General features: G+C 42.6%; 1 protein-coding gene across 2 annotated transcripts; it reads right to left on the reverse strand.

Annotated features, from left to right (window-relative positions):
• Nucleotides 1–2359: 2359 nt before the first annotated feature.
• mymk (myomaker, myoblast fusion factor) lies at nt 2360–8248 on the reverse strand. 2 transcript variants are annotated; one of them, XM_016661268.1, is made up of 6 exons: nt 7902–8248; nt 6851–6965; nt 5558–5706; nt 4996–5055; nt 4684–4824; nt 2360–3474 (listed from the first exon to the last, which is right to left on the reverse strand). In XM_016661268.1, the coding sequence occupies exons 1-6, from the start codon at nt 8169–8171 to the stop codon at nt 3271–3273; spliced, it is 939 nt and encodes a 312-aa protein (XP_016516754.1). In that variant the 5' UTR covers nt 8172–8248; the 3' UTR covers nt 2360–3270. The 2 variants fall into 2 exon arrangements, with proteins under 2 accessions (XP_016516754.1, XP_007573250.2); XM_007573188.2 differs by having other exon boundaries at nt 4939–5055.
• Nucleotides 8249–14908: the final 6660 nt, after the last annotated feature.

Here is a 14908-nt window from a genome sequence, read left to right on the forward strand (position 1 = left end):
GAAACGCCATTTCTGATTCCAGCTGTAATGTAGCATTTTGTCCAGCAGGTGGCAGCAGAGCCACAGGTTGAGCCGGTTAGCTGTAATTTTATTGTTTTATTTAACTTGAAGATTGAATTTAAAACTGTTCTGCTCAACATGGCTGAATAAAAACACGCTAAAAATAACAGATTATGAAATAAAAGGTTTAATTATTTAACAGTATTAAAAATAAAAAAATGTTGAGAAAAGTCCTGCAAAAAAGCTTTAAAATAGAAACATTTTGATTGAAGCTTCTAATCACAAATTGAAAAGTCTATAAAAATCTCACTTCTAATTTGAGTAAATTTATAAACTGTGAAGAAAATCCTAGTATAATTACTTTTAATAAAATAACACCTGCTCTATATTGACACACTTTTACTGTAAAATCATGAAATCATCTTTTTACATTAGCTTAAAATGGTCACATATTTCAAATCTATCTTCTACGACTGTTTTTAACTGGACTGTCAAAATCACTTTTTAAAATCATTTTAAAAAGTGATTTTTCTGTCACTTTTTAAAATAGGAAAGACAAGAGAACATGTAAGTAAAGTAAATCTGTGCTCAGGAAAGAGCTGCAAGGAATTAGTTCATAGAAAGCAGAGTAATAATTAAAACGTTTAAAACAAGGAAGGATGAGGAGCCATATTTATTTATCTTCCTTCCCTCTAATAAACATTATGGAAATTAAAAAAAAATCTCATCTTCTTTTCTCAAAGATAAAATCCCCAGCAGTGGTTTCATCCCTGGGAATCAGTTTCAGCAGCGCAGACGTGTTGTGGCTGCAGCTGCGTGAGGCGGCTGACCTGCAGCATTAACAGCAGCTGTGGTAACAGCTGACCCACACACACACACACACACACACACACACACACACACACACACACCCGGTCGGAGCAGGAGCTGCGGCACATCGGCTACAACCGCGCAGTAAAAGCACAAACATGCCTCACATACCAGAGAGCGTCCCGGTTCTGAGGATGTTCAGGTTGAATATCTGAGGAAGTTCTCTGGACTCCAGGAAGCAGCTGGAACTCTGCTGGCATTAAAGCTGCAAGACGCAACTTTTATAAAACATTTGTTCTTACATGTTCGCTTAAGCTCTCGCCATGTTGCGACAGTTTGGCATAAGACAACCAGTGGAAAATATCAAGCTGTTCCGCTTTCTCCTAGTACGAACTAGAAACAACCAATCAGAGCCAGGAGGCGGGTCTTAGTGCTGTGAATCAGCCTTTGTGTGCGCCACGTGGCCTGTCGTGAATGCTAAGGCTAGTTAGGATGGCCAACAGTTTATCTGAAGGCAGATAAAAGGTTTTCCTATAATTGGTAAGTTGTTTCCCTGGTATTAGCACATTTAGTAGCTCGTTCATGAGGGTGATTGGCAGCGCTAAGACCCGGCTCCTGGCTCTGATTGGTTGTTTTTGGTGCATTTCTTCAGACAGCAGTAGCAGCTCAGGAAAGAGGACGATCTTCTCACAGATCATCCGCCTCATAAACTCAACAAATATGGGAAAATATATTTTTTATAAAAGTAACGACCTGCAGCTTTACATTAATTCATCAGAACATTTCTTAGTTTCATTTTGTGGTTCTCTATCTTTTCTTTCTGGAACAGGTACCGCCTGACTCTGGAAGAGCTCATCTGGATGACTTTTATACATCCTGCATTCGTTGTTCACAACCTTTTTTGTGTTTTTATCTCAAGCATCCCTGAGACCTAAAAGAGGAAACACAACGTAAGGACTTTCTAACAACCCAAAGAAAAACTAAGTTAAAAGAAATTATGATTTACAAAATTCAACATCAAAGGCTGATAATGATAATTATGAAATTATTAAAGAGGTGTGTGTCAGTGAAGGCATCACATCCCCGTCCCACCAGTCCAGCAGACAGGAAGCAGCTGCAGCCTTGCAGAAGGTGTCCAGTCCTCCCAGTTTGGTCCCAGTCCTGGCTGTGTGGGCAGCCAGCGGCCGTAAAGGAGCCGCTTTTCACACCGAGCGGGGCAATGAAAGGCTCGCCTTCCCGTCCCGTCAGGGCCCAGACACAAACACCTCTCAGGGCGCGGAGCCGGCGGCTTGGCCCCCGGTCAACGCATTCCCTGACGGGGGCGGGCGGGGGGCGCTCTCGCCGCGGACGCAGACTGTTTGGTCTGAGATAAGCCGGACGGGTTTGTAGACTTTGGGTCGGGTTCAGGACAGGTGACGTGCGGCGCGCTCAGCTCCCACTGAAACCCGGTACGTTCCTGTTCAATTAGATTAGAGTTTCTGGACTGAAGTATGTGGCGGTCGGAGCATTTCTCAGAGAAACAGAGACGTTAAAAGCTGCTACACTTCAATAAAATATCACAGTTTATTTTAAAAAAATACACAAACATCAGAACATGTAATAAATACCTGATCACACAAAGCGACGTGTACGACGGAGAATCAGGGCCACAATAAGAAAATAAAGAATAAAGTCAAAATAATACAAGAATAAATTCATAACAGGAATAAATTTGCAGTATTACAAGAAAAAAGACGTACGAGAATAAATTTGTAATGTTATGAGTAAATTTGTAGCTAAGATAATATTTTGTGATTTTCTTAATACTGAATTTATTTTCTGTAATTTTCTGACTTTATTCTAGTAATTTTGTGTGGTGTTTTTCCTCCGTGTGGCCCGGCTGTCGTAGACGGGAGCTAAGCAGGAACAGATGACGGCAGGAGTCCACCTGCTCCTCCAGAAGACATGAAGACTCCAGAGACAGACCGATGTCCTCATGACGTCTCTGGCACCTGCAGGACGGATGAAACGCCTAGCTCTGCTTTACAGTCTAATAACTCTCAGCTTCCTCTCTAGGAGCGAAGGAAAGGAGAAGGAAGAGGCGAGCAGACCGCCGTTTTCCCCAGAGGAACATCTCTAAACACAATTTATCCATTTTGGAGAGATAAACCATCTGCTGGTCTGATCATCTCATAAATCGCGCTGTCAGTTTTACAGGCTCGTCTCGGCCGTCTGTCTCGCGCGTCCCGGTTCTGATCCGACGTCTAATTCACCTCAGAGTTTTACATCGGGTCACTTTTGTTTGTTTATCATCTGGCTTCCAGTCGCTGGCGGATTCCTCAGATGGCTGCTTAAACAGAAAACCAGCCAGGTCGCAGTTTCTGGGTAGGAAGGAAAATCCACATGCGGGCCGGTTTCCTGAGTCCTGACAGCCGCTTGGTGCCGGTCCAGCGCCGCCGGCCCGTCCGGCTGACCGCGGCTTCACTTCCAGCCGTTCAGCTCCTTCAGCTTGCTGACGCTCGTCCCTTTGACCGGCGGGGAGGGCGGAGGGGCGCAGACCGGCAGGGTGGGGGTGCCGGACCCTCGGGGCCACAGCTTCTCCGTGGGGAGTCGCCACACCGACCGAGACGACTTCTTCTTCTGTGGTTTGTTTGTCTTTTCTTTGGAAGAACCCGGAGACATTGTCTGGAGAGCAAACAGAGCAGAGATAAAGAAACACAGAAACTAGAGAGCTTTACGAAAGTATTCACGCCCATCACACATCGAAATGTTTCAACCTCAAACTGAATGTCGTTGGGATTTTATCACTTTTACTGCTGATGCCAGGAGCGGCCATATTGGAACACAAATGGATGAATTCCTGATTAGGAAATTGGAGTTTCCGAGTTCCGACTACAAATGGATGCATCATTAGCTGTTAGCACTTAGCATTATCTTCCGCTCATTAGTTCCCACAAGTCTGCACTGGAAGTGATCTGCGCCATCTTGGTAGGCAACGCAGCACAAAGCAGAGATGATCTGTGGCTTCCAGGCCAACAGACAGGAAGCATATGTCAAAATAGAAAAAATATATATTAACAAAATGGCTGCTGTTGGGATCGACTCGTATCAGTGCCGTTCTCCTTATGTGGACAAGCTGCCTCTGACTACGTCATCGTTCACCACTGCTACCATGAATGCCTACAATCCGCATTTCAACGGATTTGTAAAGGACTAGGAACTTTTCATGTGAACAACGAGGTTCTGGTGACTGGCAGAGAAAGAACATGTGGCAACAAACATGTAGGCTACATGTCTGTCTTAGCTAGCAGGTAAAAGCTACATTAGCTAAGCTAATTTTGCTACTTCGGCAGTAAGTTCTCCAGTAAATGTCACTGACACTTACTTATCTTTACTATCACACACAGGGGGGTAAAGTACTCGGAAACTGTGACACAGTAATATTTGCAAAGTGTTAAGTTGTTTATAAGTTAGATAGGAACAAGACGAGAGCTAGTGCTAAGCTTGTGGCTCGTAGCAACTCCACAGCAACTGTCACGACAGTTATTTACAGATACCTACCAAGATGGCTGTCAGCTACAAAGTTCCTGGAAGTGTGATGTCACATGAAGGCTATGTGTTACCATGGTGGTGTTACGCCTAATGTTTATGATTAGCATGCTAGCGTTAGCCACGTTTCATATTTACTCTTATTTTCTCTTTAGTACCATTTCCTGTGGTTGCAGCATTTTCCTTTTCCAACGTTTTTTTCCGTGTTTCCATGTTTTTTAGTTAGCATCTTTTGTGTGTGTGCTGCTGATTGTTGTGCTTTGAGTCTTTGCAACCTGCCAACATGTGAACAGCTTCCTGTGAATACCTGTGCAGGCTCTGAGTATGGTTGTGAATGTGACATACGCAGCAGCAGAGCGTCAAGCAGGTGATCTTTGCAGCGTTTTCTCCCGACCCGGCGTAGCGGTTCTTCTTGGGCAGCAGCAGCACGAAGGACACGGCCAGAGACAGATGGTAGAAGCTGTGGACGTAGGCGTAGTCCCACTCCTGCAGACCAAAACAAGACAGCCAGACTCTGTAATTAAAACCCAAACAATCGACTCGCAGATGAGCGGCAGACATTTATCTACTGGGCTGGGCTTTGTTTTCACGATGAGGCACCTCAAAGTAGAAGCGCAGCATCAGAGCGAGGGCGCCGAAGCAGCAGCCTGGACCGACCTGCTGCGTGTAAACGCTCTTCTCCGGGTAGATGGCCCTCAGCTGCTTCATCTTCTGCAGCTGGAACAGCAGCACAACATCAACCAGACAATAACAAACCTGGCCCACTGGAAGCAGCACTATCAAAATAAAAGCTCCTTCAAATGCAGATCATGGAGGGAAAGAAGAACCTCTCTGACTATCAGGAGAGGTTCTTCAGTCTTTACACAGTCAGAAATTAATACAATTATTTGAGTTAATTATTCAGGCATAAGAGAAGAAAACAGAAGTTAACTTTTCAAAAGCATATTGTAATTATAATATTTATTCATTTATAAATGTCACAGTTTCAACTAATTGTTTACCAAATAAATATTTAGTCAGGGAGTTAAATATTTTGTGGCCACGCCCCCTTGTAAGGTGATGCCTTACGTTTAATTGGCAAGCTAAATATTTAGCTTGCCAATTAAATATTTAGTTTGAAACTGACATTTACATAAATAACATTGTCCTCTAATGACAATCTAAATAACCCAAATAACTTCTGTTAATTTTTAACTGTTAACTGGCCCATATCACTCACCCATTTGATGGTGATGATGAAGACGGCCGATCCGATTGGTCCGGAGTAGATCCCGTAGCCCCAGCGGTCCTGGTAGATCCTCACGGCGATGGTCAGCACTCCAAACATCGATATGGTGGAGCGCTGCGGCTCGTCAAAGTCTCCCAGAGCTGGAGAGACGAGACCGGAGACGAATCCAGGTCTTTACTGGACACTAACATCTGGTTAACAGTGGCTGGACGCTGCACCGGTTAACCGGTGGCTGGACGCTGCACCGGTTAACCGGTGACTGGACGCTGCACCGGTTAACCGGTGACTGGACGCTGCACCAGTTAACCGGTGACTGGACGCTGCACCAGTTAACCGGTGACTGGACGCTGCACCAGTTAACCGGTGACTGGACGCTATACCAGTTAACCGGTGACTGGACGCTGCACCAGTTAACCGGTGACTGGACGCTGCACCAGTTAACCGGTGACTGGACGCTGCACCAGTTAACCGGTGGCTGGACGCTGCACCAGTTAACCGGTGGCTGGAAACTACATCCTTTTAACCAGTTGTGTTAACATTCAGGTACAATAAGGTCAAATTAAGAGCAAATCTAAATAAACACTGAAGAAACACAAAATATTACCAAGTATTTTTGGTCTAGTTTCTAGATCAAATATTTTAGTTCAGTTAAATAAGTCAAAAGTAACTTTACAAGTAACTATTCGGCAAGAAATAGAAACTTGTTTTAAATCAATATTTGTGAAAAACTTCCAGTTCCACTGGCAGATTATTTCACTTATGTGAGAAATGTCTTGTAATAAGTGAAATAATCAGCCAATGGAACTTTTTAAAAATCAATATTAAGGGATTATTGACATAAAAAAGCTCCTACATCTTAAATTTACTGTCATCTTATTTCAAGTGCACTAAGACATTTACACTAGAAATTAAACCAAAATACTTTGTAAGCTTTTGTGTTTTTGCAGTGAACCAATCAGAAACTAGGATTTAATGCCTTTAAATTCCAGATTAATTCTGATTGGAGCTCCAGCCAGCACAGTGCTGCACATTTAAAGATATTTTTAGGGACATATTTGATACAAGCAAAAGACACGTGGACCAATCAGAGGACTCAGATGTTTGACGTTTGGTACATCAGTCAGACGCAGGCGGAGCAAACTTAGCGTCTGAGTGTTCAGAAACCAAAGACGCAGCAAATGCTGCAGCAACTGCAGCAGGCAGGCCAGGGCAGGGTTAGTGTAGGGTTTGAACCGGTGAGTGAGGCGCTGTCCGTCGTTCCAAGTAGCATAAATATGGTTTTACCTACAAGCGTGACCCACATGGAGAGCACCGTGCCGTAAACGCTGAAGTACTCCAGGATGTCGTACCTCATAAAGCAGAGGATGGAGAGGCCTGGACCGTCACACGCATGGTAAATCTGCAGGAACAGAGTCACAAAGTTTCACCACCATAAACTGGACTAAACCAAGCCAGGACCCCTGAGACCCTTCACAATAATGTTACTGCAAAATTAGACTTTTATTCAGTGTAACAATCAGCTGACTCATTGCAAAAATTAAGTCTTTTTTTTTTACATTAAAACTTCTAAACAAAGAATTTTAAAATGCAAATAAATTAAAAATATTTTTTAAAAATGACATAATTGTCAATGAGAAATTAACCATAATTAACAAAATAACTCAAATACAAAATTATAGGAATTTTAAAATTAAATTAACATCTTATCTGGTTAATATTACATTAATAACTTTTATATTTCATCGTAATTTAAAATTTTTATTTTTACATTTTTGCTTGAATATTTTGACTGTTTTACTTTGTTTATTTCAGTAACATTTTAAATTATTTTAACTGCTAATTTAATAATAATTATTAACTGATTTTTAATCACAGTCATTTAATTAATAAGTATTTGGTTAATACATAAGCAATTAAAGTAACATTACTTAAATTTATGTATTTTTTCAACTAATTAAATCAAATTTAACATAAAACACCAAAATAAAAAGCCCTAAAAACATCATACAGTCACCAACAGAGAAACTAGTAACAAACATATTTTACTACTAGTTCTCTAAATCATCCATACACATCAAATATGTTGATCAATAATTATGGTTCAAGAGCAACAGCAAACAGGTGAGTTTTTGGTCTGATTTAAAGGATCTCAGGGTTTCAGCTGTTCTGCAGTTTTCTGGAAGTTTGTTCCAGATTATGGGAACAAACCTTTTTGCTACAAGCTGATGAATTTTTTGCTGAGCTCATTTTTAGCTGTAATGAAAAAAAGACAGCCGGTGGAAGTTGCCGGTCGTCCTTTACGCTGCAGGAAAGTGAAACGGTTTTGGATTCTCACCGCGGTGAAGAACATGGTGAAGAAGTAGACCATGGCCTCGGTGTGGAAGCCCCTCTTGGCCGCCACGCTGGCGGCCGGCAGGAACACCAGGCTGCTGGCCGTGGGCAGCAGCATCTTGGCGATGAAGGCGCCCATGGCTGGATCAGACTGAGGCGGTGAAGCTTTCACAGCAGAACATTTCTGACCTGCTCCTCTCCTCTCTGTGGGTCGGCGGACAGCTGTCCACTGAGGCCATTTAAAGTTTAAACGTCCCCCACATGACGGGGCCATGTGGGCTGCGGGGGCCGTGTTGTTGGTGACCAGCTGTCTGCATACCAGCGACTTGACGCAGGGCGAGGACCAACATGGCCGACTGTTTCTGCGAACGGCTGCAGGTTGACGTGAAGCATCTGTTCCTGCGTTAAAACGACTCTGCTGTTAGATTCTTCTCTTCCTGGTCCAAACGCTCCTGATTCCATCATCACACCTTCAGTGGATAGTTTCTTCCACACTGAGACCAACGTTAGCTGCGTTTCCATTTACCATAAAAAAACACAAATTGAAATTATGAAAATAAATTTGATTAACGGAAACATTCAAATAATAAAAAAGCCTCAATAGAAAATAGAAAGAGAACCAAAGCAGCTGAAAATGGAACAAATGTTTAAGCTTTGGTCCCAACAGAACCGAGTCTACTGGACTGCAAGGTGAGAAAACACCGAACAGACGGCGGTATTTACAGAAGCAAGCTCAGAAACCGAGACATTCCTTCTGCCTTTTGTTGAGTCGATCAAACAGCCGACTGCCTGAATTAAACCACATGATTTATGTATAAAATATGTATATTTCCAATGAGCCTCAGCCACCTTGGATTAGCAGGCTGAATTTAAAAAACGTTTCTCTGCAGTCGAGCCTTCAGTGCCATTCTCCAGCACAGCTTTGAGGCCAGTCTGATGATTTGTGTGGACAGGAGAGGAAAGTAAGAAATGCAGAGTGAGTCCAGCTTTCTGCTGCTTGGAGGGAATCTGTAGTTTTTATTTGTCACTTCCTGTCGGGGAGAAGATTTTATAGCCGGCTTCGCTCTGCGGTTGCTCGTCTCGGGCTCGTCACGAGGCTGCATGTCTTCATTACGGGGTTTATAAGTGTTGAGCTGAAATCCTGCCGAGTTACGCCCAGTTAAGTGCAGACATCAGCTGGGAGCACTGGTGAAATCCTCTGCTGCTCCAGCTGGACAGTAAAAACCTGCCGCACAAACATCAAGACGTTTGGGTTTTGTTGATTTTTATTTTTTCTCGTTTTGATCTGTTTTATAACTGCAGCATTTGATTCAGATAAAAACTGAACTGGCTTCATGGTTCTTGGTTCTGAAGAGACGGTATAATAAACATACAAGCAGTTCTTGGTATTTAAAAGAAAAACATTTCAGTTCATCTCAGTCATTACTAGGATAAAATAACCAGATAGATTAATAATAGATAAACTGGTCAAATACTTTTAAAAGTGTTAAAGTAGTGAGTCACACAAACTGCAGAAAATATGGAAATAGTAAGAAAAACAGAGACATGGAGTTGGTTTAAAGTGTTTTTCTGCTCGTTTCTCCTCAGAGTTTTAGGACCGAAGCTGCTGTTGGACCAAAAAAAAAAAAAAAGCAGCTAATACACCAATGTGCTAAATGCTGAGCTAATTAGCGATCTAACATTTTTGCTCACTTTGAAAACATACTTGGCTTGTTCCTAATTAGATTTTCAGAATAAATTCCAAAGTGCTGATTTACTTGGATGTTTGGTAAACTTTCAGTTAAATAAAGTTCTGCTTGTTCGCTAATAGCAGAGCAAAGCAAACAACTTTTTATTTGTTCAGTTTAGAGCTACAACACTGATTTTAGATGCACTCTTAAAAGTGTGGCTTGTAAAATAGGCAAGTTTCCACAATGGCAAAAAGCGGCCATATTGAAACATAAAGTGAGGTTGATACAAGTTTGGACGGCGTTCCAGTTGATTTTTACGACTGGGAAGTTGGAATTTCCGAGTTCCGACTACAAATGGAATGTTAGCGTGTTAGCAATAGCTTCTGCTAATTACCATGGTGGAATAGCATTTAGCATAATGTCTATTATTACTGAATCAGGTTTAGCTGCTTAGTTATCAATGTTCATCACGATCTGTAATGAAAAGTCAAAGGGAGAAAATTCAGACTTTATGCTCTACAAATTTACCAAATACTTTATTATATCTGTCAAATTAAACTTCTGGATTCAAGGTCTTACATGAGAAAAGGCAGAGTATCTTCTCACCAGCTAATAAAAGCTAACATGGAGCTGTAAGGCTGCTTTGAGTGAAACAGCTGAACCATCAGCCATCATATACTGGACAGTCAACATCCACTTTTAACCCAACTGGACCATAACCAGTTCAGTCCTGTGATGGTCAAACTGTGTGAATGTAAACAAACCCCATGTGGCACATCAAGCTCACCATCAGACCAATCTGTGTTTGCCTCCAGAGAAACCTTATTTGACTCTGAAGGATGTCTGAAGGCGGCGTGGCAGCAGTTGGCTCTGCTGCTCCCTCTCAGCTGTTGCACCTGCTCCAAGGCTCGAGGCAGCAGCACAAAGGGCGCAGTATCACAGAGGACCCTGACCACATGCCTCCGATTCCCAGGGAGTTTTACCAACCAGAGCAGGCAGAGCACCGGGGAGGCTAAACCACACCATCTGCCGGGAATCAACTGCAAATACGACGCAAACAAATCTGTTGGCAGATCTTCTCTTCTGAGGCAGCAGCATGATCTCAGCCTGAAGCTGTGGCAGAAATCCAACCTTTAGTGGAGGAAAACAAAATGTTTTAGTCGTTTATTGATTTGTTCCTGTTTGTTGGACGAAAGCTCAACCTTAAAACTCAGAGGTTCGGTAAAGTTCATCCATCTCTTCACATTTATGTATGACTGCAGGACAGAAAACCCTTTTTGGGTGTAGACGGTGTCTGATGGTTGCTATGGAAACCTGAATGTCCTTCTTTGGTGCAGTTCTTTATGTTTATACCCCATGGAAACAGAAAGTCATGGATTAGAAGTTCCCAGGAACTCTGAACTAAATAAAACACAACATTCCTTTGTTTTTGTGCCTTCTGTGTTTTTTACTCCTGTATTTTGTTATTTTTAGTTGGTTTTACTGGTTTTATTTATTCTAGTTTTCCATGGATCATCTTCCTTCTGGTCATTCTGCCATTTTAACCATCTGATGTCTCTGTGTTGGGATTTTCATTAAATATCCACGCTTCACATGATTCTGCCTACATACTGCCTGTGTTTGGTGCAAAATATCCTTGATTTTTTCATTTATGTATTAGGAATTTATAGGGTGTATTACATCTTGCATTCACACCAGGCCTGTTTAGTCTCTTTAATCCAACTCCAGTCCGTTTGTCTAGAAAGTCCAGTTGGTTTGGGGAGGTGTGACTGTAATTGGACCAAAAAACAAATTCTGGTCCGCCTACAAACCTCGATCTCAGTTCTGTTGACATGAACTGCATATGTGAACGCCAAGCGGAAAATCAGGCCCAGCGCAGGGCATTCTGGGTAAATATAATCAAAACAAACATGCTAGCCTAGCACTAGCCGGAGAAATGACTTGTGGCCTTTAGAGAAATCCTAGAACTGCTAAAATATGACGCCACTTCGTCTTTGTTTAGATTTCGTGAAGAAGTTAAGTTGCTATCAGCGTCTTCAGAGGTTTTGTTGTTGTTTCCTTCAATGGTTCTTGCCACAGCGCCCCCACAGGTGAGGAGGGGAACAGGTTAGTCCCCAATCAAACAAAATCTACCGGACTATCAGGAGTGAAAACATCTTTGGTCAGTTTATTGGCTGATTTAACTTAACCTGAAGTACAGCATCCATCCACCTCCAGGGTGATCCTGGGCTGTTTCCAGGTCAGGTTCTGTAGTTTTGGTTCAGGTGCAGGATATCCTCCCTTTAGACAACAGTACCAACTCCAGATGGACTTTATCAGGTGTCACATGATGGGTTTCCATGACGACGTCTAGTGGCCGACTGTTGGAGCTAGTGGGTTTTTGGAACCTTTCACAGGAATTGTGCATGTAAAGATTTCCCCAAATTATTGTATTTTACAGACATTTTTTTTAGTTTTCCATGTCATGAGACTTATAGGAGCAACTTTATGATGCATTTTTGACTGATGTGTTCAATATTATCGGATACTGAGACCTTGTACCAAGGATTAAACGTTACCCTCTGCAGCCATGAGGAAAGCCCTGGAAGTCGCCAAGGAGGTAAATATGAATGACTGTGCAGGTGTTACTGCTCCTCTATCGCCCCAGATACACCGCATGCGTCTCCGCTGCGCACTTCACCCTACCAGGTCCGGCTCAGAGCACAGATATCTGCTCTTCAGAAATTGCCAGTAGACTTTTGTGAGTTTGCTGAAAGCAACTGAGCACGATGTGTCACCAGATCACATCAACAATGAACAATTTCCAAATAAATGCAACTTATGCTCTAGTGAGTCTTGCATGTTTTTTTCTTTTCATGTCACATTTTTTGACTAACGGTTTGTTGTAAAAGTAGAAATCCCATTAATTTGCATGGAATTCAGTGATACAACTTTTATTTTGACAGCCACTGCTTTCCTAATGTCATCAGTGCCTTTATGTAGCTCAGCAAATGTGTTAACAGCCCTTCAAGAAGCTTTTTGCATTTAAATATGTCAGCTAGCGTCAAAGAGGAAAAAGTGATGTAGAACGCAGAGTTTATAAAATAATTGTCACCCCTGACATGGATCCAAATACCACGGTTCCTTCAGAGTTTCATGCTGTGGATGCTACTAAATGATTTTTAAGAAATGAGAAGTAGAGGTCATTTAGTCCAATAATTCATCTTAAACATCTATATTATTTTTCTTTTAACTGTTTTATCTACATCCAATAACTGAGCAAGGCCAGTTTTCTTCCTCTGAATATTTCTCACTGCGGTTCTGTTTATGACACTTTTAATTGCTCTTTGTCTGGAGGCTCTAACCCTAATGACTCCCAACACTTTGCATGCTGCTAATGGGCACGCTCCAAAACACACACACACCCATGGGAGTGTTACTTACATTCACTCAGCAGCTTTATTAAACTCTGACATCAAGGTGGCGCGCTTGAATTACTGGTGGGACCGTATTGCAGACGGTGTGAACTGCCTCCATCAGCAGGGAGCTAACGCTAAAGAACAGGGCCAGCACATGTCAGGCCCAACTCTGTTGCTTGTATGTTGCCTGTTTTCTATTATGGTTATTATTCAAGCAGTTTGGCTGCAGAAAAGATGCTAAACATGTTTTCTTTTTATTTTATTTTGAAGTGTTTATTTTGCCCACTTGCAATGTCAGCCAAACTTCATCTTATAAAAATCCAAGAGGGCTTTTGTGGGCTGGAAAGTGTCCATAAAAGCTGTCCGTCCACATGTCCCTCCATCCATTCGTCAACTTATAATTATTTTCTAAATAACTGAATCTGAACCAACTATGACCTGTAATGTTGGACAAATAAATTGTGGCTTATTCTAACTGGTAAATGAAGTGGAGAATAAGTCGATCTGACCAGGAAGAGAGCAGACGATTGAGAGGACGCTCTGGTAATGACAGGAGGTAAGTTCACAGGTCTGGAAGTAAGACCATGAAACATGGAATGACACAGAAGAAGTTCAGCACAGTGAAAAGACAGCTGTAGCAACAGAGGAGCGACTGAGCGAGGTAGAGAGGAAGAGGGAGCGGCGAGAAATAACAGCAGAGGGAAAGATACAGGAGACGAGCTGAAATCATAATAAAACATGAAGGACTGAGACAGACAGGGAAAAAAAGGACAGGAAGACAGAAAGACACGGTGGTCCTCAGACTGCTCTGCTTCACATCATTCACCTGGATCTTCTGGACTCACCTGACGGTTCCTTGTGACCCGAAAGGAGTCGTTTACAGGAGATCTATGAACCAGTTCAGATGAACAAAGAAGAAACAAACAAATCACTGCAGGAAATTAAAGGGAAAGAAACAGACACAGACAGATGCATTTAGGTTTACAAAGAGGCCCTGAACCTGCTGCTGAATCAGGGAGAGTTCTGGGAACAATCGCACAGACGAAAACATCTGAATCTGTTTAAAGAAATGACAGATTTCTTTAACTTTATTAAGATCTAAACATTGGACCTAGTTGCTCCCCTGTTGACCTCTGGTTAGAAACCAAGACAAAACCGTTTTCTTTCTCGTTGTCTAACATTAAATCGGACTAAGCCTTTCTGTTAGGACCACATCTGCTACAAAAAGTAGACAAAACCCCAAAACAGAGACCCTCCTCTCCATGACCACGCCTTGGCATCTTATCCAGGAACAACACAAACAGGACGGCGACCAGGTAAAGGTCCATGTCGCCACAAACCAACCCTGCAAAGCACATGTGAACCAGACAGTTTCACCACGGCACTGGGTCTATTGTTCCAAAGCGAGGATGCTTCTCCTATTGAATCCACGTTTTAACCTCATGAATAAGGTCCACCAGACCCTCTGACCACCACCAGCAGGGAAAGCAGGTTAACTGTCTTGCCCAAGGACACAACGAGTGAGACGGACAGATTGGGAGAACCTGTAGGTTACAAGCCGAAGTCCCACCTTCTGAGCCACCATGAATTCACTGATCCACTTCTGACTCCCTGAGGGTTTAAATGACCAAGGCAGCCTCTGCCATCATGATGGAATCACCTTACAGCTCAGATCATCTCCACGAAGAACATGGTGACCAGACTGAGCAGATCTGCAAAGTGCTTTTTCCACTTACCAGCAATATCTTCAGTCCTGGTCAGCATCAAACCAAACACAGCCGGGGAAAGTCCTGCTTTCCTTTAGAACAACCAGAAGTCCTTTTCCACAACCTCCTCAAATTCCTCCCTTTCCGGAGCTTTTGTTTCTGCAACCGAAGAAGCTGCAGACCTTCTGGATGCCCGATTCCTGTCTGCTTAAGGCCAACCACTAAAGCCAACGTGCA

Source organism: Poecilia formosa, unplaced genomic scaffold (genome assembly GCF_000485575.1).
Source record: "Poecilia formosa unplaced genomic scaffold, Poecilia_formosa-5.1.2 Scaffold320, whole genome shotgun sequence".
Classification (NCBI taxonomy): domain Eukaryota; kingdom Metazoa; phylum Chordata; class Actinopteri; order Cyprinodontiformes; family Poeciliidae; genus Poecilia; species Poecilia formosa.